Below are 24642 nucleotides of genomic sequence, written 5' to 3' on the forward strand. Positions count from 1 at the left end.
CCGTGCTTTCTGGGTTGAAGTGGAAAACCTGCTTAGTCTACCTTGACGCTGTCATAGTGTTTTCCGCAACATTTAACGAGCACCTTGAAAGGCTTGCCGTGGTTTTACGAGCCATACGGTCCGCGGGTCTAACATTGAAACCAGAGAAGTGCCACTTTTGCTTTGAAGAACTGCAATTCCTTGGTCATGTCGTCAGTCACGAAGGCGTTCGTCCAGATCCTGAAAAAATTACTGCCGTAGCACAGTTCCCTGTGCCGTCCGATAAGAAGGCTGTCAGGCGCTTTCTGGGCCTCTGTGCCTATTAACGGCGGTTCGTCGCGGACTTCGCACGCATTGCGTCACCATTAACTCGTCTCACAAGAGAAGACGTTGCCTTTGAATGGAAAGAGGAGCAGGAAGCTGCTTTTAATGATCTGCGCCAGCGTCTACAAACGCCTCCGGTGCTCGCACACTTTGACGAGGGAGCCCCTACGATGCTTCACACTGATGCCAGCAATGTAGGACTGGGAGCTGTCCTTGTGCAACGGCAGGAGGACGCTGAAAGAGTAATCGCCTATGCAAGCAGAACGCTAACACGCAGAGGCTAATTACTCCACGACTGAGAAGGAATGCCTCGCCGTAGTATGGGCGGTTACGAAATTTCGCCCGTATTTGTATGGCCGCCCCTTCAAAGTTATTAGCGACCATCATTCTTTGTGCTGGTTGACAAACCTTAAAGATCCTACCGGGCGATTAGCGCGTTGGAGTCTGCAGCTCTAGGAGTTCGATATGACGGTCGTGCACAAGTCGGGGAAGCGACATATGGACGCTGACTGTCTGTCCCGGTCACCGATTGAGTCGGCTGTTCTACCCGATGAGGAGGAAAGAGTATTCCTTGGTGTTCTCGACACGTCCGCCATTGCGCAGCAGCAACGTGACGACCCTGAGTTGCTTGGTCTAATTAATTACTTAGACGGAAGATCTCAGAAAGCACCTAGGGTTTTCGCAAGAATATTGTCATCGTTGTTTTTGCGAGACAGAGTACTCTACAAAAGAAACTTTTCGTCGACCGGATCCACCTATTTGCTCGTCATCCCGGCATCACTTCGCACCGAAGTACTTCAAGCATGCCACAACGAGGTGACTTCTGGCCACTTAAGCTACACGCGGACATTGGCCAGAGTACAGCAAAGGTACTAATGGCCACGACTCACCACATCCGTGAAGCACCACGTTCGTACTTGCCTCGACTGCCAGCGACGCAAGTCACCCCCGACTAAGCCAGCTGGCCTCCTGCAACCCGTTCAGGTCCCACGAACACCGTCTGACGAAATTGGAATGGATATTTTGGGTCCACTTCCAACTTCAAGTGCAGGAAGCCGCTGGGTTATTGTCGCGACCGACTACCTCACCCGTTATGCTGAAACAAAGGCTATTCAGAGAAACACAGCAGCGGAGGTTGCACGATTTTTCGTCGAGAACGTTGTACTGAGGCATGGTGCACCAACTGTCGTGATCACAGACAGAGGAACCGCATTTACGGCAGCTCTTTTGGATCACGTCTTGATGCTCAGTGGAACAACTCATCGTAAAACCACCGCCTACCACCCGCAAACGAACGGGTTAACAGAGCGTCTAAACAAAACGATTGAAGGCATGCTTTCAATGTACGTTGACGTTGAACATAAAAAGTGGGACGAAATCTTGCCTCATATCACGTTTGCGTACAACACGGCCAAGCAAGAAACGACTCGCATGACTCCGTTCAGCCTCGTTCACGGACGGGAGGTGCGGACTATGCTGGACGCGATGCTACCGCACGAATGTGACGACACTGACACCGACGTCGATGTGTTTACGCAACGCGCGGAAGAAGCTAGGCAACTTGCCCGCTTGCGGATCCGCCAGCGACAAGACTACGACGCAGGCCGCTACAATTCTCACCGCAGAACAGTTGTTTACCAAGCCGACGACAGAGTATGGGTTTGGACGCCCATACGGAAACGAGGACTATCCGAAAAGCTGTTAAGGCGATACTTCGGACCATACCGAGTATTGCGACGCCTGAGTGATGTCACCTACGAAGTCGTCCCCGACAGTCCCCATTGTACGAGGCGTACCCAGCACCGTCCTGAACTTGTGCATGTTATGCGCATGAAGCCATATGTCGGCGAGTGACTGTGCGAGACCTTTGCTTAAAAAAAAAAGCTGCATTTCTGATTTAGCATCGGGGCGATGCTCCTTTAGGGAGCAGGCAAATGACGCGTGTATACTACATGTGGACGACGACGACGATGGGGGGCTTTAACGGACACCATCTAGTGGGGCTGTGATTAGTTGAAGACGAAGAAGACGTTCCGCCTGTTCAGCTGATTTTCAAAACGCTGTTTTGCTGCCGAAAGGTCTTCTTGTCTTTTCCTCGCGTTGCATCGCGGCGTGCTACGGAGCCAGAGTTTTGAGTTCCGAATCCATGGTCGCCCGCCTCGGAAAATATTTCTCTTATTCTCTGAATTGTTTGTGTTTGTGGCTTGTACACACACACACACACACACACACACACACACACACACACACACACACACACATATATATATATATATATATATATATATACTATCTATATATATATATATATATATATATATAGGACATCACGGCGATGTCGACGGCGAAAAACACAATGTCAATATAATTGAAGAAAAGCGGGTGGGGACGCCCCTTCATATTCAGACCAAATGTCGTGACGTCATATATTTTGACGGTATCTACTAGGTTCTGCGCAGTTCCTAACTATTAAAATAATATATTGTCCTTTGAGGGGGTCATACAGTTAACATGCCAAGTTTCAGGAAATGTCGTAGAGTCAATGCCACCGAATACAAAAAATACGCTGTGAAATCAGTGACGCCACATGCGGTGATTTCGGCGCGAAATTAAAAAATATAAATATTGACCTCGATTTGCGCGTGTATCGATAAACCCTTGATGGTGAAATTAAGTGCATCAAAGTTATCGGAGTATAATTCATCAATTTAAGCCGATCTATTGTGTACTTTGCTGTCCATTTAAGCGTTGCGTGTATTCTTCAGTTATCTGTAGTGATTCGCTCTAAATTGCAAACTGGGACGCTACCCTCGTCAAATTGTACCACGGCTTTTAGTCATGAGTCTTCTTCTGCAGTTCAATCGAAATGCTGCTAATCAGTGGTATACGCCTAGCAGGTAGCACACGCAATGTATGTGTATGTTAACTAACCATGTGCTCACACCATCTAGGCCGTATAGCGATTCATACTCATACCTGTTCCTTGTCATCGACATTCTTGATATGTCCAAACATCATCTTCGTATCAGTTATGCCAGGGCTAGAATAAAAACAGAAGTGTAACCACGAATTACGACATAGTCCTCCAAGCTCACGCGTATAAGCGCAATTGCCGCAGTTAACGTTTAAAAACGAGTGTCAGCGCAAGACACAGATGCTGGGACGTTACAATCGAAGCGCTTATTGTGCGCTAGTATTGTGTGAAAAATAAGTACCTACAGGATCGTGAAGAGATTTGAGTACTATATCACTGCTATAGAAGGAAGGCTTGGTAATTAAAAAAAACACACAACTGCAACCTTGTCACTGCCAGAAATGTGATTTATTTAGCCATGTCACCGGCACACTCTCGCAGAAGTCGCGCTTCTGTCGATGCAGAGAGTGGCGTGTACGTACGTATTTCACGAGGACACTGGTCTCTGTGCCGCTTGTGTATCTTCTATTACCGAAAAGAAAGTCTCAATATAGGAAGGAAGGAAGAAAGGAAGAAACAAGCGGAAAGACAGGGAGGTTAGCCAGTTCTTAGACCGGCTGGCTACCCTGTGCTGGGAGAAAGTCTCAATATAATTGGAAATTATGTAATGCGATGTGGCTGATCAAACTACCCTTCATTATATTTGCTTGATCTCATAGGCGATCGCCGACAAACACCTGCCAGTTTCGCTAATATAGCAACGACGGCATGTAAGTGCGATCTCACGAGATAACAATCTGGCTTCAATGTACAATATTTCTTTCTTTTTTTTTGCAGCGGAAACTGCTATGAGCTCACAAAAGCAGAGGATATTGGTTGTGACGATGTCTGTTGCCACCGCCGCTGTGTCAACTAGCTGTCGCGCACACTTGAGTAAATAAAACCAGGGTTTGAGCCTTATTCCAACCAAGACATTCCCCGATGGTAGTGAAGTGCTCTAGCACAGAGTAACGCCAGTACTTGAAGCTGGTTCCTATATAGGCGTCATGTCGGCCGAGGAGACACGTTAGCACTATATGTGTGGCGGAAGCGGAGAACACACACTAAACCATTTGCACCTTTACGGGAGTTTTACGTACCACGTATACAACAAACACCCTGAAACCCTAGGAATAAGGTATTTTCACGAATCAAAACACCGATGCCATCGGGGATTGCCAATCGCCTAAACACCCTTATCGCTGAAAAACCTCGAAAAATAAAGACCGCCAGTCAGCGAGCATCTAATTACGTCGCCTAAAAGGCGCACCTACGCACCCAACCACACGTGAAGCACAGCATTGTAAAACACCAAGTGGACAGAGTGCTCGCGCTGCACACCTTTACACCGACAATCTGGTACTATACCGACAGGCAAGCGCACGAGGCGGGCAAAGATGGCGCCCCCCCCCCCCCGCCACCTTAATCATATAAACAGGGCCGCGTATTCTGCCCCTTATCTTTACTAACTCTCACCTTTCACATCATTTTTCGATCCAGTTATGCCTACGCATGCTTCTTTTTTTACCATAATGGTGACCAAGGAGTCCTGCTGTTGCATTCAAAGAACTTCACTTTTACCCTTGAAAGCCGGGTAGCAATGACAGAGCTTTGTAACAAGCACGTCATCCCTTCAATAGTTTGGTATCCATTGCTGAGTGCGTCTTCTTTATGACTCAAAGAACGGAACGGAGGGCGGGTAGGGGGCGCTGCGCTGAAACTTGGCCACCCCTAATGGAGAACCCTGCGCGCGCCTATGTATATAGCCACGGTATCTCCAGTCGCCGTTCAGTGCTTTTGGGGATATTCCTGTTCTGCGTAATTAAACAATAAACCCTCACAGAATACGCGTGAATTCATGGCGTGCCTGTAGATATAACTAAAACAAGCAGATTTGCTAATCCAAGCTCGCCTAATAGCCAAAGCTATTTTAAGGTCCACTTGTCAGCTGGAACTCTGTGTTTAAATATCTCATGTAAGACTGTTAGCGCATGCACGAAAACAGACAAGACGATGGGAATACGCAAGCGGCAAAGACAAATTGAAGTCGTGCACGAGTCGCCAAGAGCATTCGGCAAAAAAGACGCAAGTACCATGCAGCTCAAGTGTAAAACATTAAAAAACCATGCACCAATTTCAAGGGGACTTTCTGGATATACATTTCGCACTTAGCTGCAGGATGCGTGATCGGAGTGGTTAACGATTCAAGCATCACCTCTCTTCCGTGTGGTTAATAGCTTCGCTGGTCATCTACGTTCACAGAATGTCTTCAGCATTTTATTCACTGCGGCAGCGTGAAAACCACCAACCACTTGTTCTGTGTCTTGCACTGTTAATCGTGCGAAAAAAAAAAAAACGCTATGCACCAATGCGCCAGACTTTGCACTATACTTTTGTAAATTCACGAAATTAATTTCATCATGATCAGGCACATTATCGTTGGTGACTACTCAGACTAATAAAATGACAGCATCGCCAGAAAGGCCGAACATTGACAATGATAGCAGTCCATTAGAGAACTGTGCAGGTTTAGATTCATATTGTTTTGAGTTTGTATATAGGCGTGAGCATTCGCTTAGTGAGATATTGGAAAGCAATGATTCTGCCACGCGCTCACCGAAATGAAAGCAGAAATCACACGCGATGACTGCGAGCAGCGGATTTGACCGCTCTGACATATCATGAATACAAAAATTCAATTGCATAATTTCATTGCATTGTCATCTTTTCATCTAAGATAACGGCTCCCTTTATCGCCCATGTGACCCTACCCTCGCTTACAGCACATGCCTCTATAACCACTGTTCTTCATGCGTCCTCTTTCTCTCAGCCGCGTGCTTCTGCGTTGCTCCCTACGGCGGACTCGCCACATTCGCGTCCCCCTGTCTGCGCGGCGCGCCATAACAGCTTGATCCCTCGAATGAATTACCGCGAGCGGGCACCGACAAGGTTTATTGCACTCTTATCGTAAAACCACCGCAAATTTTCGCAAAGAGTGTCCGTGTCATCACTATTCCGCTTAAACGAGAACAAAGAGTCTTGGCTATACATATCACGCACTATGCGTAAAGGCACCGGTGCATTACAGTTGCACCGCTTATGCATGCAAACTATACCATAATAGCTATTTTTATGACCACCAGTCATGGTGAGAACGTGTGCGTCGCAGCCGTATATGATCAACGGCATGATTCACCTTATTCCTACGCCGTTGCCGTTTCAAGCTCCGCTCTTTGAAGATTAAAAAAAAAAATCAGCGACGAATATGATACTGCCTAATGCGAATTTCGAGCGGAGCTTCGTGTTGGGGAAAGGCCATCTGTTTGAAGTTTTGGCTTTCCCCAAGGTGCTGATTATGCCGTAAACCATAATTTTTGTGAAGTCGGACAGCAGCCACTACGTCATTATTCGTCTTTCTGCGGATAAAGAACGTACCCGCAACACGCCTGTAGGGTATTAGGTGCACTTTCCTGATGCTTCATGTAGCTGATTACGATGAATTATTATGGCTGAGTACTTTGTAGTGGGTGGGAAGTATTAAACCACACACTCGTTGCGCAATTACATAGGTTAACGCGATTCCTTGCACGGCAAACTTTGAAAATGAGTTTCAAGCAGCAGCGTGTATCTGTGGTAGAATACTAGACTGCCACGCCGAGGGCCCGGGTTCAAATCCCATCGGTCCTCGGAGTTCTTTACTCAATAGATCTTTCTTTATTCTATTGCTTACTTTTTCATACCTTTCGGTTACGCCACCGACGGCGATGGTGATGCCGCTTTATTAGCGCGGGAAATGTGGCCTAAGGCCTGCGCTCTAAAAAGTAGATGATCGCAGTGCAGTGAAGATTCAAAGCAGCAAGCAAGTAGATAACAATTTTAAAAGGAGCGGAACGTCGTTCTCTCTTGCGTGATAATACAATTCCTGGAAGTGTCCTTCCACACTCGAACGTCTCGCGAACTTATATCCCCATTGTTTCCCGATGTCCCACGTCCGGCAGCTAATCATGACACCTAAACGAAAATAGAATGCAGCTGCATGAATATGTTTTGCATTCAACGCCAATGCAGGGGCCCTGAAAACCGCAATATGGTAAAATGAAGATACATTTTCTTGCAGTTTCTGGATGTTGTGCGAAATTATAGCCGCTCTCCAGGTATTCAAAATGATTCGATGTAATTTATTAGGAGACATTACGCTGTAGGTTACTTACTTCACAGCGTTAACACGAATTCCATACTTGGCAAACTCTGAAACAAGGAAAAACGACAGTTAGCTACCGGGCATTGTTTTAATAACCTAATCTTACCCAGCTTCTTTCATCAAGGAAACGGCAAACTGAGCGAGCACTTTCGTCATAACATTTCTACATTCAATATGTGAGCAAGGTAATACGAACCATGTAATAAAAACTCTGCAGTGCAAGTTGATCCTTCAGAATTATCAATCCTTTCAGGATCGTGAGAAAAATAAAAAATCGTACCTAGTACCCGAGGGACTTGTTTCGCTGTGTTAGTTCAGCTTTTCTTTTTGAGCGAAATTGTACCATTATTTCAGCTCACTGCGGCTTCTTCATTTCGTAAATTGAGCAAAAAGATAGTCAGTAGAATGGCTTCGGTGTCTTGAAAAAAAAAAGTATTTTGCAGGGCAGCGATACTCAATAAAAACAGGAAAGACATTTCAATGACGAAAAAAAAAACATCCACGTGAGTGGTAGCGATATTCCCGCAGCTGCCAAAGGAGATTGTAGAGCACCGTTGCACGAGAGTTACTCAAAAAGTGAGGGCCGTTTGGTCCCCGAAAATAAAATTTTGGTTAGTAAATATTTTTTCGACTAGTTCAGTTTAGCACGAGATTGCTTCAGTTTTCTACATAATGACTGTTCAATTCTAAGCGCTTTTCATACTGCTGCACCAGTTTCCTTACTCCTTCGTTTCCTTACTCCTTACTCCTTACTCCCAGTTCGCCGCCTAATAATTATTTGCTGTTTTAGTTGGTCGGTAAGCATTTTAACACGACAGCGTGAGAGAGCTCGTTTCGCGAAAATTCCGCAGTCGCCATCGGTGATGGCGTCGCTTGTGAGCAAAAAATCGTCCATGACCAAAAAATCGAGACAGATGCAAATAACATGAACAATAAAAATCTTCGATCGCATTGAGGATCGAACCCAGGCCGCTTGCGTGCAAGCAGGTGTCCCACCAGAAAGCCACGATGTTACGTGCAACTGCTTCGGGCAAAAACACTACATAAATGTCATGTAGTGGAAGGAGTCTCCTCAACGCATTTTGTTCGGCAGGTGTCACTACAAAAATGAGCCCATTCGCCGATTTGCAGGCAAATTGGCGAGGCTATCAAACTACGTTTTTTGCGTGACGCCATGCTTGGAAAAAAGACGGCATAGTGCAGTCATCGCCGCTAACAACACACGAACTTTGAAACAGCTCCAAAAATGGACAATATGTCCATCTAGCGGAAAACATATCAAGCCAACGCCTCCTTTCTAGAGGAGGCGTTCATGAAGCAAACAGCGAAACATAAGATAATGTGAAGCCATCTGTGAGGCAATGTGAGAAGTATGTCTCAACTTTTGCACAAGGAAGTGCTTCAGATCGAAAACCTGTGCCATCACTATAGATACGTCGCGCGTGAGCGCGTGTGTGTCTGTGCGTGTATATGTGTAACGACACAGAATAATAAGTATGCACTTAGTGGTTGAAGTGCGCACTAGGGGATGGATTTCGTTATCGCGTTCAACTCTTAAAGCCGCAGCATAAGGGTCCCCCAACTTTTGTTTTTCGAACGCCTTGGTGATGATAATAATGCTGGCAAAACCACATATAACATAGCCAACTGTAGCGCACTGAGCGGGCGGTCGCGTCATTGAGAAGTCTTCTTCCTCTTGTTCTTCAAGCGCACGCAGAACCACTTATAAAAATTGAAAAATAGGAAGCAAGCGAGAAAGAGAGAGAAAGACATGAAAAAATAGGAATAAAAATAGAAATAAAGAGAAAGAACACAGAAAAAACTGTAAGTCAGAACAAGAAGGAAAGAGAGGAGGAAAGAAAGAGAAAAGTGAAGAGAAAGAAAGAAGGTTGCCCAGCTCCGCACTTACTTCAGGCTTGCCACCACTTCTGCGAAGCTGCTTTAATTTTTTTATTCTTCATAAGCTTCGCGGCTGCAATAAACTGACGATGATGCTCGTACGCTCTCACCTCACCATTATTTTGTCGTGGTTTGAGCCTATGATGTTCAACTTACCCAATGCAGATACTTGAGTCAGCTGATCCAATCCAGCTTTGCTAATTGAGTATGGAGCTAGATACCTCACCTATATGGAATACGAAAGAAATATGAAAGTCGCGTAGTTATAAACACGCTTATTCTAAAATTAATTCGCTACGGCGAAAGGCGACATATGCAGAGAAACAAATGAGAATAGCATTAAGGACACTGCAGTCTTTACAGCGTACTACACTCCTGAGAGCCGGTTCACATTCACGGTTTAAAACGGCACCGACAAAGTCTGCGTCACGCACGTATTAGCGAGATGAGCGCGACCAACATGGATGAAAGCAAAGCTGCAATACGGTAGCCAGAGAGGCTAATGTGCCTACAAACAGAAAGAAGACGGTAAGGAAAGTATGTGGTTGTTACTACCGTTTCGGTCGCCATGTGCTATTTACCAGCATGTGCCTTCTGGTTTCGCCTTTGAATAAAGCTAGTTATCTGTACTTACTAGTGTGTGTATATATATATATATATATATATATATATATATATATATATATATATATATATATATATATATTGTAGCGTTCCTCTAAGGTAAATTACTGAGACATTGAGCTAGAGAGAGACGGATGTATTCCGCCATTTATTAGCTCTGTTCTCCACCCCTCTTCTTCTTCTTCTTCTCCCTGATGCTCCGCGTTGATGCTTCAGGCACAGACCGCTTCACTCTCCCGGACTTCATTGTTCACACCTCCTGGTGTAATATTTAAAAATATTGCTGATGGAGGCGCATTCTGTGTGCCCAGAGACTCCCAGGTACCAGATGGTCTTTAAGATACCACGTTGCGAAGCCGTCTTGACGACTTGAAAGGGCCCACAAAACTTATCATTAGAATTCCTTATTCCTTTCCGCACCAGGACGAAGTCTCCAGGTTGTATGTCTGGTATGTCACTGCTCCGTCTGCTGTCGAAGTTTTTCTTCATTTTCTTTTTGTACGCCTCTTGCTGTTTTTCTGTTTTCTTTTTCTCAAAAAGCACCAGGTTTTCAAGAAGGCCCAGTTCACGGTCTGCTGGAAGCACCGGTACAGTCCCTGAAGCGGCAAAAAGAGGACTGCATCCAAGACCACTAGTGCAAGAACGGTTGTGATGTCTCACGGCGGCTTCGAGGCAGCATTTCCAACCGCCAGGAAAGTTCGGGTACATCTTCATGTACTGCTTGATGTCTCGTATTGCACGCTCAGCGAGGCCATTAGCAGCTGGGTGGTATGGTGCGCAAAACTTGACTGTCACTCCGTGGTCGTTCGCCCATTTGGAAAGCTTTGTGCTACGGAAAGCCGGACCATTGTCGCAAACTAATGTCTTCGTATTCCGAAAACATTCTGCCTTCAGAAGAGCCATGATGCTGTTGGCGTCTTCCTTTCCTGCCCTGGCCGTAACCATTCTTGTGCACTCATCGATAGCGAGAAGGAAAGCTTGCGTCTTCCTGACCCCTTCCCCTTTCTTTTTGAGCTCTGCGAAGTCCAAGTGAACAACATCGAATGGGACGCTGGAGTGATCTGTCGTTATCATAACGTCCGTGGGCTGTTTGTATTTGACTTTGTTCGTTTGGCACTCGTGGCATGTACGAATGTAGGTCCTGATGTCATTTTTCATACCTGGCCACTTAAATCTTTTCAGTAGTTTGCCGTACGTGCGCCAAAAACCGTCATGTCCGCCTGATTCGGGGGTGTCGTGGTAAAGATGCAGAATCTTGGGAATCAATGTTGGTGGCACCTGATATTTTCCATTAATGAATTTCATTTCTTCGGTACCTTCCCAGAGCTTTGTGTGATTAATTTGTATAGGATTGTCAACTGCGGTTGGTATGAGAAGCCTGGACAGCGCATCCGCATCAGTGAGTAGAGGACCTGGACGATGTGACACGACGAAGTCAAACTGTTGCAGATAATTTACCCACCTAGCGATGCGGCCTTTTGGTTGTGTCATACCGAGTAGGTGAGTCAATGCTTGGTGGTCTGTAAAGAGGGTAAATTTTGCACCCTCTAGGTACGTTCGAAAATACTGCACAGCTTTCAATACGGCCAGCGCTTCCTTTTCTGTGGTCGAGTAGTTCACTTCAGCCGGCTTCAGTGTGTAGCTGTAATACCCTACTACATAATGTTTTTGGTTATTCAAGTCTGGTAGCTTCTGGTACAGGACTGCTCCGGTCGCATAATGTGATGCATCTGTATTCAGCACAAACGGCAAGGAAAAGTCTGGTATCCGTAGGATAGGGTCCGACGATATAATCTTCACAAGGTCAGAGTAAGCCCTTTCACAGTCGCCATCCCATTGGAACGGTATACCTTTCTGGGTCAAGCGTGTGAGACATCTTGTTTTAATAGCATAGTCTTTAATGAAAGACCGAAAGTGTCCGGCCAGACCCAGAAACACACGCAGTGAATGTATGTCATAGGGCTTTACCAATTTTGAGATTCTCTCAACGGATTCCTGCTTTGTGCTTTTCGTGGACCCATCGAAGACTCTTCCGAGGAAGACTACCTTTTCTTGGAAGAAGGCACTTTTCTTAAAGTTCACTTTGAGGCTTGCAACACTCAAAGCTTGCAAAATTAAGGACAGGTGTTCGCGATGCTCTTCTTTGGTCTTCGAATAAACAATTATGTCATCGATGTAAACATTGCAGAATATGCCCAAATACGGCTTCAGGGTTTCGTTCATGATCTTTTGAAACCAGGCTGGGGAATTCTTCCACCCGAATGGAAGCCTGTTGTATTCATATAAGTCAAACGGTGTAATAAACGCCGTGTACTTCTTTGTGTCTTCCTTCAATGGAATCTGCCAGAAGCCTTTGCAAAGGTCTAATCGTGAAAAGCAACGGCAACCACCGGTCTCGTCAATGATATCATCAATCCTAGGCATTGGGTATGGTATCAACTCAGTTTGCTGGTTGAGAGCCCTGTAATCTGTGCACAGACGAAAAGTGCCGTCTTCTTTCGGAGCAATAGTTATTGGCGATGCAAATGGCGACACCGAAGGTCTTATAATGCCAGCATCAAGCATCGCTTGTAACTCTGATTTCAACCATACCTTTTTTTCACGGGACATATTATACGGACTTCTTCGAACAATTGCTTTGTCCGCGAGGTCGAAAGGAACCTCATGAAATCGTATCGCTGGAGGATAGTTTCCTATGCAGGAGAGCTCTGGGTACTTTGTTTGTATGTCTTCCTCACAGTCAATTTGTCTTAAGCGTCGAGGCGCCTCTATCTCATTCTTTGTTCCTAGGCGGTCTTCAATTAGAACCTTGTCGTCCCAGTAAATGTTCATCTTTAACTTCTTTATGTCAGGGCGAGATAGTAGGAACTCGTAAGTGACATCTGCCAGCACCAACGCATCGGTTGTAATTTTGTGGCCTTGAAATTCGAGAACTACAGATGTCCACTCATTACGAGAACTCACAGTCCCATCATATCCCTGAACGCGCAGAGTCCTTCCAGCATGCAGGCTCCTGACGTCCACGAGCCTCTTGTTTATTATCGACACAGATGCTCCACTGTCGACGAGGGCTTTCATTTCCACGTCATTGACTTTAACAGGAACGTGGAGCAAGCAAGTGGACACGACGTATACTGTATCGTTCAAGCCTGTCATTTGGGGCTCTTCATAGGACTCTGGTTCTCTCAGCGGCAACAGTTGAGGTACTGACAGTGTGTCACTATGACCATTGCTATCGTGGCATGAACTTTTCTTTAGACAAGGTGACGAGCTAGACACATGAACTAACTGCTCATAGGCGTTCAGTTCATGTGGTGCGTTCAATTCAGCTGAGTTAGAAACCAGTTCTGTTTTACAGGGCGGTAATTCTTGCGGCAATTCAGCTGTTGGCGACACGAATTACAGGCACTGTAGGAGATCTTCAAATGTCTTCGGGTCTCTTATTTGAACTTGGCTTCGGACATCGGCGCATAGTCCCTGCATAATTAAAGCTACCGCTACCGGTGGTGTGAGCTTAGGCTCCGCTTCGTACAACAAGCGCCGTTTCTCAATAACATATTCTAGCAACGAACCACACCGGTAGGTGAAGCGCAGAGCCGCGTCCCAACATTCCACAAGCGTTGCGATGGAAAATTGACAAAAATATCATTTTCCAGTTTTCCCAGCATGCTGGTGGTTCAAGCAGAAGTTGCATGTCATACCACTTTTTAGCTAGACCACCAAGATAGCGGCGCATATTCTCAATCTTCTGGTCGTCAGAGACCCACCCATTTTTTCCGCATGCATATTCGTAAAACGAAAGCCAGTAGTTGGGGCTTGCGGAGCTTTCCTCGAAAATATCTGGCTCCACTATGTTTCGTCGGTGGTCATGCAATCTCATTACGTTTGCGAGAAATTCAGTCTGCTGCGTCATCTGTCGTTGTTGTTGTTCGATGAGGTTCGTAAAAATGCTCACCTCCGCCGATGCTTCCTTTTCAACGGTGCGTCGGCGCGAAGGCTTCAAGACCCAGTCCTCGAGCTCGTCCAGCTGCAGGGCCAGCCTGGCGGATCCCGTCTTTAGAAGTTCTTCGCAGCTGATTGAAGCTCCTTGCAGCACCGACTCGACGAGGGTAGCGGTTGACACATCGCGGGCAAGGTTCTTCGCTGGCTCACCTTCCACTTGGTAGCTGGAGAAGGTTATCCCACTCGGTGACGTTCGATCAACGAAGAATGTCACCCACATGTTCGCTTGACGGCTGCGCCAAAATGTAGCGTTCCTCTAAGGTAAATTACTGAGACATTGAGCTAGAGAGAGACGGATGTATTCCGCCATTTATTAGCTCTGTTCTCCGCCCCTCTTCTTCTTCTTCTTCTCCCTGATGCTCCGCGTTGATGCTTCAGGCACAGACCGCTTCATATATATATATGTATATATATATATATATATATATATATATATATATATATATATATATATATATATATATATATATGTACATATATATAAACACACCCTAGTAGCACGCAATTTTACCACAACGTTGAAGCAATTGTCTCTATGTGGCGGCAACGTTGTGTCAACGTTTCTTGCAACTAGGGTGTATATATATATATATATATATATATATATATGCTACGTTTCGATCTTATCAATGGTGACTTACTAAAAAACCATTAACCGCACTCGTTTCGCGTTAGAAGGACGTTTATTACTAACCTGAGTTCACATTAATTACGGCATAAAATCGTTGTCATTCACAGCCACTTCTTTGAGAAACTCTATTCCACCCGATCTAAAGTCTTCAGATAATATGTACACATTCAAAAGAAAACTGTGAAATTCTACCTTTTATCGACATAAACCATTATACTTTGTCTTTTTTGAATTCTGGTGTAGCATATCGTATTCTCTTTGTTGTTGAATTTATTGCTATGTTTTATCGCTTAGCTGTTTTGCTATAGTTTTTGCATAGCATTGTTCTATTGATACTACGCTGTCTCGCCATTTGCCTTTGCCTTTTCTTTTACGTGCTTCATCGAGGGTCCTCCTACAGTCTTCGGACTGTGGGAGCGTAGCCTGTAAAACATCTCCTTCATTTTGTGTATCGCTACTTCGATATTTTTAAACTTAAAACTTCAAAATTCATGTACTGCGACGGGTTCTTATAACGAGATTTAACATGTAGGTACTTACGGTTCGCAAAGACACCACGCTCGAGACGTTGACAATGTTGCCTGCGAATAATGCGGGGTAAGATGGACGGCGTTAATACACTACAAAGAGAATGGTCATAACTACAGCAATATCGCCGGTTTATTAAAGGGAGCACAGCAACACTTTTTCAGCAAGGTGAGCAAACGCTGCCGATCGGTATTCGAGGCACCTGAGAACACGTGAGCCAAACATTAAAGCGCGGAACGGGGCCTAGAACTTAGAATTATTTTCCAAATCAACCAGATATTGCTCGCTCTTATCTCGGCAAATGATGCCATGAACCCAGATGACCGCTCCATCAATCCAAAGTCCAAGGCCACTGGCTGAATTGAGCATAGTTATGGCGGCTACACACCCACGCGCTCGCTCGCGATCACACTGAAAGTAACCAGCTCATTCGAACAACAAAAAAAAGAAAGTGAAAAGAACGTGCTCAAAGTGATGACGCGCGCTGACGAGCGGATGCACCATCTTGCCTCCTTACAACACCCTCCCCCACCTCCTCCGTGTATCTGCAGCGCACTCGCTGGTACGAAAGGAGAGAGAAAGCGCTTAAAGAGTGCTACAATTTCCTGTAACACATCTCGTACTTCATAAATTCTAAAACTTTTTGCGGCAGTCAATTCGTGAGGCAATACGGCATTTTAATGAAGGAATTTATGATTACATGAAAATGTGTTGCGGGGCCCACTTCTGGCGTGAACGTTAGATGCCTCATCAAACGCGAAAATTGACCATCGGATGCATGCGGCGGTGTAAACACGAGCAATGCAGAACATCACGCGATTACGTCACAATGACGTCGCACATCACCCGAATGTGTGACGTTATCATGATATGATTGTGATGTCACATCACGTAATGTCACACGAAAACGTCATCACATGACATTGTAGCTTGGTCAAAGCTGGGTCGATCCCAGAGGCAATGCAGAACCGGGTGAGTTGCAGAGAGCTTACAACACATGCGATCTTAGAGCCAGTGCAAAAGAACGTTAGGTACAGATAGCTTTCTGAAGAGGGGGATTAGTAATCATAATAATTGTTGGGGTTTAAAGTCCCGAAACGACGATATGATTATGAGGGACCCCGTAGTAGATAGCTTCGGAAATTTCGACCACGTGGAAATGATTATTGTGCGCCTAAATCTAAGTACACTGGCCTCAAGCGTTTTTTCATCCATCGGAAATGCAGCCGCCGAGGCCGGGATTTGATTTCGCGACCTTCGAGAGTCAGCAGTGGAGCCGTGGCGGGTGGGGGAAGAAAATGAGGACGAAAATGCCTTTCGCATTCGAGCCATCTTAGGCGGACGCATAAGAGACCCTCCTAGTGGGTTGTACAGAAGAAAAACAGACTTAACAATGGCAGGATTCCATCAGTTCGCGTAAATGAAAGTATGCATTATTATACGCCGGCACAAAAGCACGCAACTACATCGCCGATATATCATGTAACTTCAGAAGGGAAAAACAAAGAACAACAATAAGAAAGATTCGTCACCAAATAACAAATATAAGCTACAACAAAACACAGAAGTGGTACAAGATGCAATAGAGCAAGGTGTAAAGGAAGCGCTAAAGAAAAATGGAATAAAATATACAGCCGGGATTCTCTATAGCTTATGGCGGTTGTTAGACGTACTCACGCCCTGTTTTCCAAAGACGACTAGCATAAAACAATTGGCTTAGAAGGTCGCGAGGAAGATTTTTCTTGCAGTCATTATAGCCTCTTCAGCGAACACATCAGCCCTCTGACTTAGTCCTCACCAAATACGCCGTACATGTTATAAGGTATAAGTCCGTTTTAGGACGGATAAAAAATACTTTATGCAGAAAACCGCCTGCAAGGTTGCCAGCCCGGGTTCAGGTCACCGGGGCATTATCTGCAGTGAGGCATAGCCTTTCCACCGCTGCCCGGGTCCGCTGGATTGCACACAGTTGTTCGTGGAGATCGGAGGTAGTCAGAGCGCTTAGCCACCGCTCCTCGAGAAGGTCCGCTCCTGTGTTCTCCTCTCAGTAGACTGCTCTGATTGGTCCGCGTGTTCGTAATTGCAGCGATTGCAGCTCGCTTCTGGGTATTCTTAATATCGTAATGTTGTTCATGATTGTTACGGTCGATATTTAATTCAAGGATATTTTTAAACTCAGAAACTGTTTTATGACTTGTTGGCCGAGATCTGTATTTTGCTTTGTTATAAGTCAATTTGGCGTGGTTAGAATAAATAAAGAAAGAAAAGGCCCTAGATATAGAGTGTCCACCAGTGTTGTAAGGAACGGCGTTCCAAGGAACGACGTTCCAGGAACTAGTTCCTTTTTGGAGGAACGGGGGAACGCCACCGTTCCATTTAGTATCGGTGGAACTGTAACGGTAACTCGTTACGTTTACATTGGAACGGCAGAGGGAACAGCGTTCCTTCTGTAAACGTTCCTCGGCATTGAACAGGCTCACGAACGCAGCACATCGTGCAGAACAGAGCGGATGGGCGACCGCGTGAGGCGCAAGAATATAGCGCTCGCCTGTCACTTGACTATGCTGCATCTTGATTTTCACATTAAGGCGCCCGCCGGGGGCGCAGGGAAGCGCACGATACCAATACCGACCATGTGCGGGAGGAACAGCAGATTTTTTCTTTTTGTGTGAGCCAGTGTGACAGCAATCAAGGGCCGTTCTGGAGTGTATAGACACACCTTGCAGAAAATTTACTTGACATTCGAGACTCATCGAAACCCATTGCAAAGCCGCTGCCAGGAAACGGCGCGCTATATTTTTTTACCTAGGTTACTTTTTGTTCGGCCAACTCGAACAATATGTGTGTGCGTGCGTGCGTGCGTGTGGGTGAGAGTATGTGTGCCTGTATGTGCGTGTGCGTGGGGGGGGGGGGGGAGGCTGCAGTGGCGCCTGGAATACCTTCAACATGCGAGTTCAGTTTGACAGCCGCCTCACCGATAACGTCTGTCCCGCAATAAACGATATTTGTACTACATCTAGAGCTGCATTCTTGTTGCACCCACTGAGCCTGCCCTCGGCCCTACGACCTCGGTCGACTTTGTTCCTATGTGTGTACAACACGGCAGTTCCCTCAAGCGCTTCATGAAACGGCTCTTCAACATTGGCAACGAAGTGCTGACGAGAAAACAGGTTCGTCTGTCGGATACCAACATCTAGATGCTAGTCTTGCTGAGTGCGAACGAGAGACTTCACTAAGTTGCGAATACGTAATCCTGGACATTATTTTCTACTCACAGTGCAATATTGAATCAGCACTTGTTAAGCGCCATGTATTGTTCCTTTCGATGCCGTTTCCTGTGCAAGACTTATTTATAACTTAATTATATTGATGCATGTCTGGAAATTTTTGGTTGAATATCTGAAGAGCACTATTCTGACTGCGCATTTGAAGATTAACGTAGAAATTGCCCCATGTGTTGCACTTGTGATAGACGAGCACGAAATTGTAGTTTAGTGTGGCCGGGGGTCTAAAAAAATTCGTCTAGGAGCGTTTCTTTAGATCCCTATTATCTACATATAACCTGCTTCCGGCGATGTCAAATTAGTAAAATATGTGTAGCTTGATGTGAGAATTATAATGCTGACCTAACTTCGCCTCAGGATTATCCGGCAGTGACCGGCACTATATTTTCAATAAAAATTCAAATGTAACGGTAATGTAACGACACGTTCCAATTTTCGAAATGTAACTGGAACGAGTTCCTTTCTCATTAGAGGAACTTGTAACGGGAACTCGTTCCAATATTGGGAAGGAACGAGGAACGAGCTTACGTTCCTGTTTTAGAGGAACGTGTACAACACTGGTGTCCACGTAGGCCGCATTTACAGATACCTAAACAATGTTTGTTACTCGGAGACGGCATTTATTGGGGCTAGCCTAAAATAATATTTCATTATCAATATCGGCTAAATATTATTTTTAACTTCTTAATTTTACTGATGAGCGTCCCAGTACCGTTGAGATGACTTATTTTGGCATAAATAAATGCAGTGCATCCGCACAAACAGACGAAAGCGTAGTCGAGCGCACATCGTGCGCCAGTCAAGTAAACTACAGCAAGATGGCGCTTGCACAATCTTTTAAAAAGGTGCGTCGTCACGCTCGAAAAAGTAGGGATTTCTTAGCGCCACCGAGTTTCCAGTGGCGCTGTCATCAGGAGCGAGAGCTTTCGCTGTTCACTGATTACGTATCGTGCATTCTTACACAGTCGGACACAACGGAAATACGCCACTCGTTTCTGTAAACATTACATTGACGTACCTATTTACCCTTATTCCTTCCCATTATTTATTTTGTGGGCTTTCCCACTGCGCCCTTTAGAACCGCAGCGTATTCGGGTGTTTTAGCGGAAGAATAGAGCAATCCCCTTTTCCGCCTACTTTGCTAGTTGCCAATGCGATCGATCTGCGCTGCCTAAATACGCAACTAAGATTACGTTTTGGTGGCACGCGCAGGCACTTTTAGTAAGGCGCGTAGAGAATCGCTATATTATAATTCGACGTATACCTGTACTTACGTCGGAAATGTCAACACTACCGCTGGTCATCGAAGCGTGGCCGCGTTGAGAAACGGTGCAATTTCATACCTGGAGAGCGCTTCGTCTATCTACCTGAGCATCCAACGATGTGGGAAGCCATGCGAAACGTAAGGAAACACTTATGATAGTGAGCGCATTCCTCCTTGCCGCCGCATTAAAAAAAAACGCGCGCGTTTCTGATAGGTGTCACCACGCGGCAACACCCCCTTGCTCCACGCTTGCCACGCTTGCGCCCTGGTATTGGCCGCGAGATCGAGCGGAGTCGCCGCCAGGCGGCTACTGGCTGAAGCGCGCCTAGTGTGGATTGCTCCATGTGTCGTCTGCTAGCCGCGTTGTGTTTGCATGTGCGCGTATGTCATGCAGGGCCTCAAAAGGCGGTTTGTTCCGCTGCGTTGGTGCAACTTTAACCGCTCGTACGTATGCCTAACACAATGTAAACAAGCATTTGGCCTTGATCGGCTGTATATGTACTGTAATAAGATCAGTGAGTGCACTTGTCGAGAGTGCTGTGTGTGGTCGTCGTACCGTCCGTTAACGAGATTCATATCAGTGTAGGTGCGCTCTGTGGTTCAAGCGCATTGCAAAGTGCACTTGGCGTTGTCCTAAAGATGAGAAGTATTAAATCTCATGTCAATATAGCCTTTTAACGGCTCGGTGGTTAAAAAAAAAGGCTCTCGTGCACTTGCGCGTTGTGGTTAGGTGTATAACTCCGGGACTGTCGTTTATCGACAGTCCGTCGGGACGAGCTTTAGTTGTGTACGGTCCTGGTCCCACTGCAGAGAAATATTTCTGTCAAGTCACGTCTGAAACTTCAGTACTTAAATTGTCCCCTAAACAGAACAGGAAATGGAATGACAAGGAAATCGCAAAACTGAGTTGCCTTGCGCAGTCATAACTTGTGGCGAAAAGATATACAAAGACACCAGTGTACTTGCGGAGTAGCTTATGCCTGTCAAATTTGCGCTTTGGCAAGTTAAGTGTCGGAAGTGCGTCAGGCCTCAATCTCTTCCGCGAAAACCCTTAAAAAAGAGAGCGAGCGAGAAAAATATATTCATCAAGATCAGCAGTGGCGATAAATTCGCTAGCGCATTTTCATCGCTCACGTGGCGAGTGAGGGCTCACAAAACGATACCCTTTACTATGCACCAGATCATGCATACACACTTGCCGCGTTTCGGTACACGTACTTGCCCTACGGAACACTGAGAACTGTTCTCGCGGCCGTGTAAACACAATGGAACATGCGCGAACTACAAAAGGGACCGGGGACTCTCGTTTAAACAGACTCATAGCCAAGCGCGAACAAGCTTTGCATTCACAGCGCAGACGGTACATGAATGACAAAGAATAAGTTCCACGAATTAATTTTCTTCTTTCTCGATTGATTCTCGCTTAATTTTCCTGCGGAAGTGTAGGAAAAATCAAAGCACAGGGAACCTTCCCCGAGCGTTCGCTTACTGCCACCGTCTTCACGCTCGTAGTGCACAGCAGCAACAAGCATATAAATGCACACATTAGTGAAGTTATCGCTGACTACTCACTATTCTTTCTCGTCTGCGAATGCGAATGCACCGTCGTCGAAGTGCTTGCTGCACACCATCGCGTACTTGGAAGGCGTCTTGCCGTTACGAAGCCTAACGAGCCACAGTCGGCGACGTTCCGCGTCGGTGGGACAGAAATGGAAGCTTATCCGTGGCTTTGTGCAGTATGTGCGGCATTGTGGCACCGAACAAAACCTCACCATCGATAACGAAGAGTTTTCTGCGGGTACGGAACACAAAATCACGATGTGAAAACAGAAGCGCCGTGTACTTCCACACATAACACGAAACCAGTATCCACACTAGCGGGGTGACGGTGCTGCCACCTATAGGTCGATCTCGCCGCGAATAGGCGCTTCGAAGCCCGGGCGATCGTTGTATTCGCTGTAGTTTCTTTGGTGTTGGAGTCTCCCATCACAAGCAAGGTGTGGACAATGTGTCCCTTCGTGTACATGTGGCCTTGATCAGGCGCCGCGCTATTAGACAAAATTTTCCGTCGGGTGTAAGAAAAACATGGTGGGGTTGGGGGGGATGCACTCCCCTAGGGTTTGTGCAGGAAAATCACTATAGCAGTCTGAATAACCAAAACAAAAATGCAGCTGTTTCTTCTAGTGACGAAGTGCTGGCGCACTTCATGCCACTTTACGACGCTGAGACGACCAGACATGTATGTGCGCGTGACTATTCCTTCTGTACAATTGGTATTCAAACGGATAAACAACTGTCTGCGCGTCAACCTGATTAAGAGTTTCTTTCAGGGAACAGTCAAGAACTCTTTCATAAGTGCATAAGCTTCGCACGCGCTATGTCCAGGAAAGTGCCCTGTGACTGAAGCGTCCGTCATGAATGGTGTCTTAGAAGCCTTCGAACAGCTTTCACTCTAAAATCAGTGCTCGGCAAGCTTCGTAATAGTCCATCGTGCACCAGCCACATATCGAACACCAAACCGATTTCCAAACAAACTCATACTCTTTTATGTAAAGAGTGCCGCATCAGACATCACCAACTTGCGCTACATGAGCAAGGCCAACCAAGTCAACCACTTTCAGCGACTACAGGAGGTACCCATACAAAGACATCACTATCGAGGACGAACATACATAAACTCGACTACTTTCATTACTATGTTGGCGGCGGTGTCACGAATACTCCCGCATCAGTGCATTGCACCTGTTTCTAGTAACTATCCCGGAACTGAGGTAGCCTTGCGAGGCCTGCAACATCTGTATCTGTTCTATTTGCTAGTGCCCAGAATGACTTAGCAATTGTGCACACGTCAGGCGACATGCGCACAAGTGTCATCGTAAAGACACACCTGACGTCGTTAGATATCCCGACCCAACCATCCCATGTTCTACGTTTGGTACTTTTGCAATAAAATAAGCCGAAGTTACGATATGCGCCTATGTCCGAAAAACGGGTATAGATACGATTCCGCGTAAATGGCCAAAGAGCTATAGCAGCGAGGGGGCGTATTCAATAATACAGCGCATCGACCGACTTCGTGCGCGGGTCGTCGGGAAAACCATACAAAACGATAGCAGAGCTTTTGCGCCAAAGCAAGTAATACAAATGTTTAAGCTGGGGCTGCGTCATCTGGAAGATGCCAGCAAGCAATTTCTACAAAACGGCCTAACGCTTCGCTTTTGGGCGTTCGATCAGGTAAGCGTCCGTACTAGTCAGCCCGAAATGCAGACTACTTTTACGCAAAACCTCATCTCTAATGTAACGCGGTAGCCTTACCCTTGTATCTGGTGAGAAAAACGTTATCGTTATTACTGAATATCCTGGTGGCCTCGCGTTGTTTTGGGGATAAATAAGTGGGCAGTCTCAATACGAGGAAAGCAATACCGCGGGTTCAGGATTCGTCTTGGGTAACCTTCCTCAATGCATACGACGTTCATAACGGTATTTCATAACGGTATAGAATATATTGTTGTAATCTGTTGTCTGGATTGCATTGCGGCCTATATGGACGTTCAAGGTAGGGAGTTCAGCTTCATTATTCTTTGTTCCATGAAATGTCGAGCACATTACTTTTTGCAGATTGCGAATAATAATTCTTATAGCTTCTTCTCATGTGATTGTTCATATAAATGACAGAAAGACACTGAAATTCGCATGCGACTGTATGATAGGTGCAAGTTCTTCAGAAAACTAAAATTGAACACGGAACAAAGAGAGCTTCCTTTTCTCAATTTCCGATTCGCTCTCTCCGTAATCCCAAATATGTTTGCCTCTAACAAAAGTTATTGCGCATTTCTGACGACGCTGGTCCCGAACTTCTAAGAAAACATATTTTTTTGCTAACGCTGCGAGACATCACGTGTCAGAAGTAATTCGCCCACGCACACATAAACTTTGAGCGGATACGGTGATTGCGAACGCTCACTTACAAAGCCCTGGCGTGGTCAGCACCACAGAGAGAAGGAACCAACGTGTCACATAGCCTCACGATTGAGCACATCTCCGAAACGCTTAGGTAAACCACTTCGAAATCTAGGCGTGTGAAAGGGCAATGCGCCCACAGCGCCCACATCGAGCACCTATCTCCAGTTTGTTCACCCTTTACACCTGTCAAATGTTATATCCAAGGAAGTGTGCAGTCATCTCCTGCTATGTATGCTTCGTAGGATGATTCTATGTGTGACGCAGCTAGGGCAGCCGCTGAAGTGACACAGGACCTGCGGCACTGGCAAAACAACGAGTGTATTCGTTGCGCAAAGCCGAACGAAAATGTGATACGCATACCAATCTGTTTTTTTCTGTGCTGTGAAACAATATTGTGAAAATTAGGGTAATACGAACCTTTTGTTTTCTGCAGGTATGGAAGAGTCTCCTGTGTCATGATGAATGCGGAGCGCAGGTTTGTATGAATGACGTCGTCAAATTGTTGCAGAGAAAATTCTTCGAGATGAGCAATTGTGCCTATTCCGGCGTTGTTGATCTATGAGTAAATAAAATAGTCAAACGCAAACAACACACATTTAATTATCGCAATGGCCAAAATAGATTTACGTAACGCGTACTGGCACTATCAAACTTCGCTGTTTATTCACGCCGTGCCGTGTTTATCGACGCCATATATCTTGGTCTATGGTGGGCTTGAGACATCAGCTTGAATGTGAAATGACGCACACCTATTTCTTAATCTGTTGGGTAGGTGCGCTATGTGGACATTATATTGCACGTGGTTAAGTTACAACACTACAACAAGAAGACAAAACGGCTGCAATTGTGAGTACATGATTAATAGGGTACTAAAGCAGGTGAAAAAAAGAAAAGAACTGCGGGTGGTAACTCTACCTTTGTGTCAAATCGCAGTGATTTTATAACTTATGATGGTATCTGTTCAAACATAATGAAATATGAGGTGCGGAG

The 24642-nt window shown here is 45.7% G+C and overlaps 1 protein-coding gene across 1 annotated transcript in view; it reads right to left on the reverse strand.

The window, feature by feature from the left end:
* Nucleotides 1–24642, reverse strand: part of LOC119374462 (uncharacterized oxidoreductase SERP2049) — a 177324-nt gene that overhangs the window by 118483 nt on the left and 34199 nt on the right. The window contains exons 4-5 of the mRNA XM_049411064.1: nucleotides 24070–24208; nucleotides 15154–15194 (exon numbers count right to left, since the gene is read on the reverse strand). Of these exons, the coding sequence (XP_049267021.1) occupies nucleotides 15154–15194; nucleotides 24070–24208 (180 nt within the window). The remainder of the gene's footprint in view (nucleotides 1–15153; nucleotides 15195–24069; nucleotides 24209–24642) is intronic.

Source organism: Rhipicephalus sanguineus, chromosome 11 (assembly GCF_013339695.2).
Source record: "Rhipicephalus sanguineus isolate Rsan-2018 chromosome 11, BIME_Rsan_1.4, whole genome shotgun sequence".
NCBI lineage: Eukaryota > Metazoa > Arthropoda > Arachnida > Ixodida > Ixodidae > Rhipicephalus > Rhipicephalus sanguineus.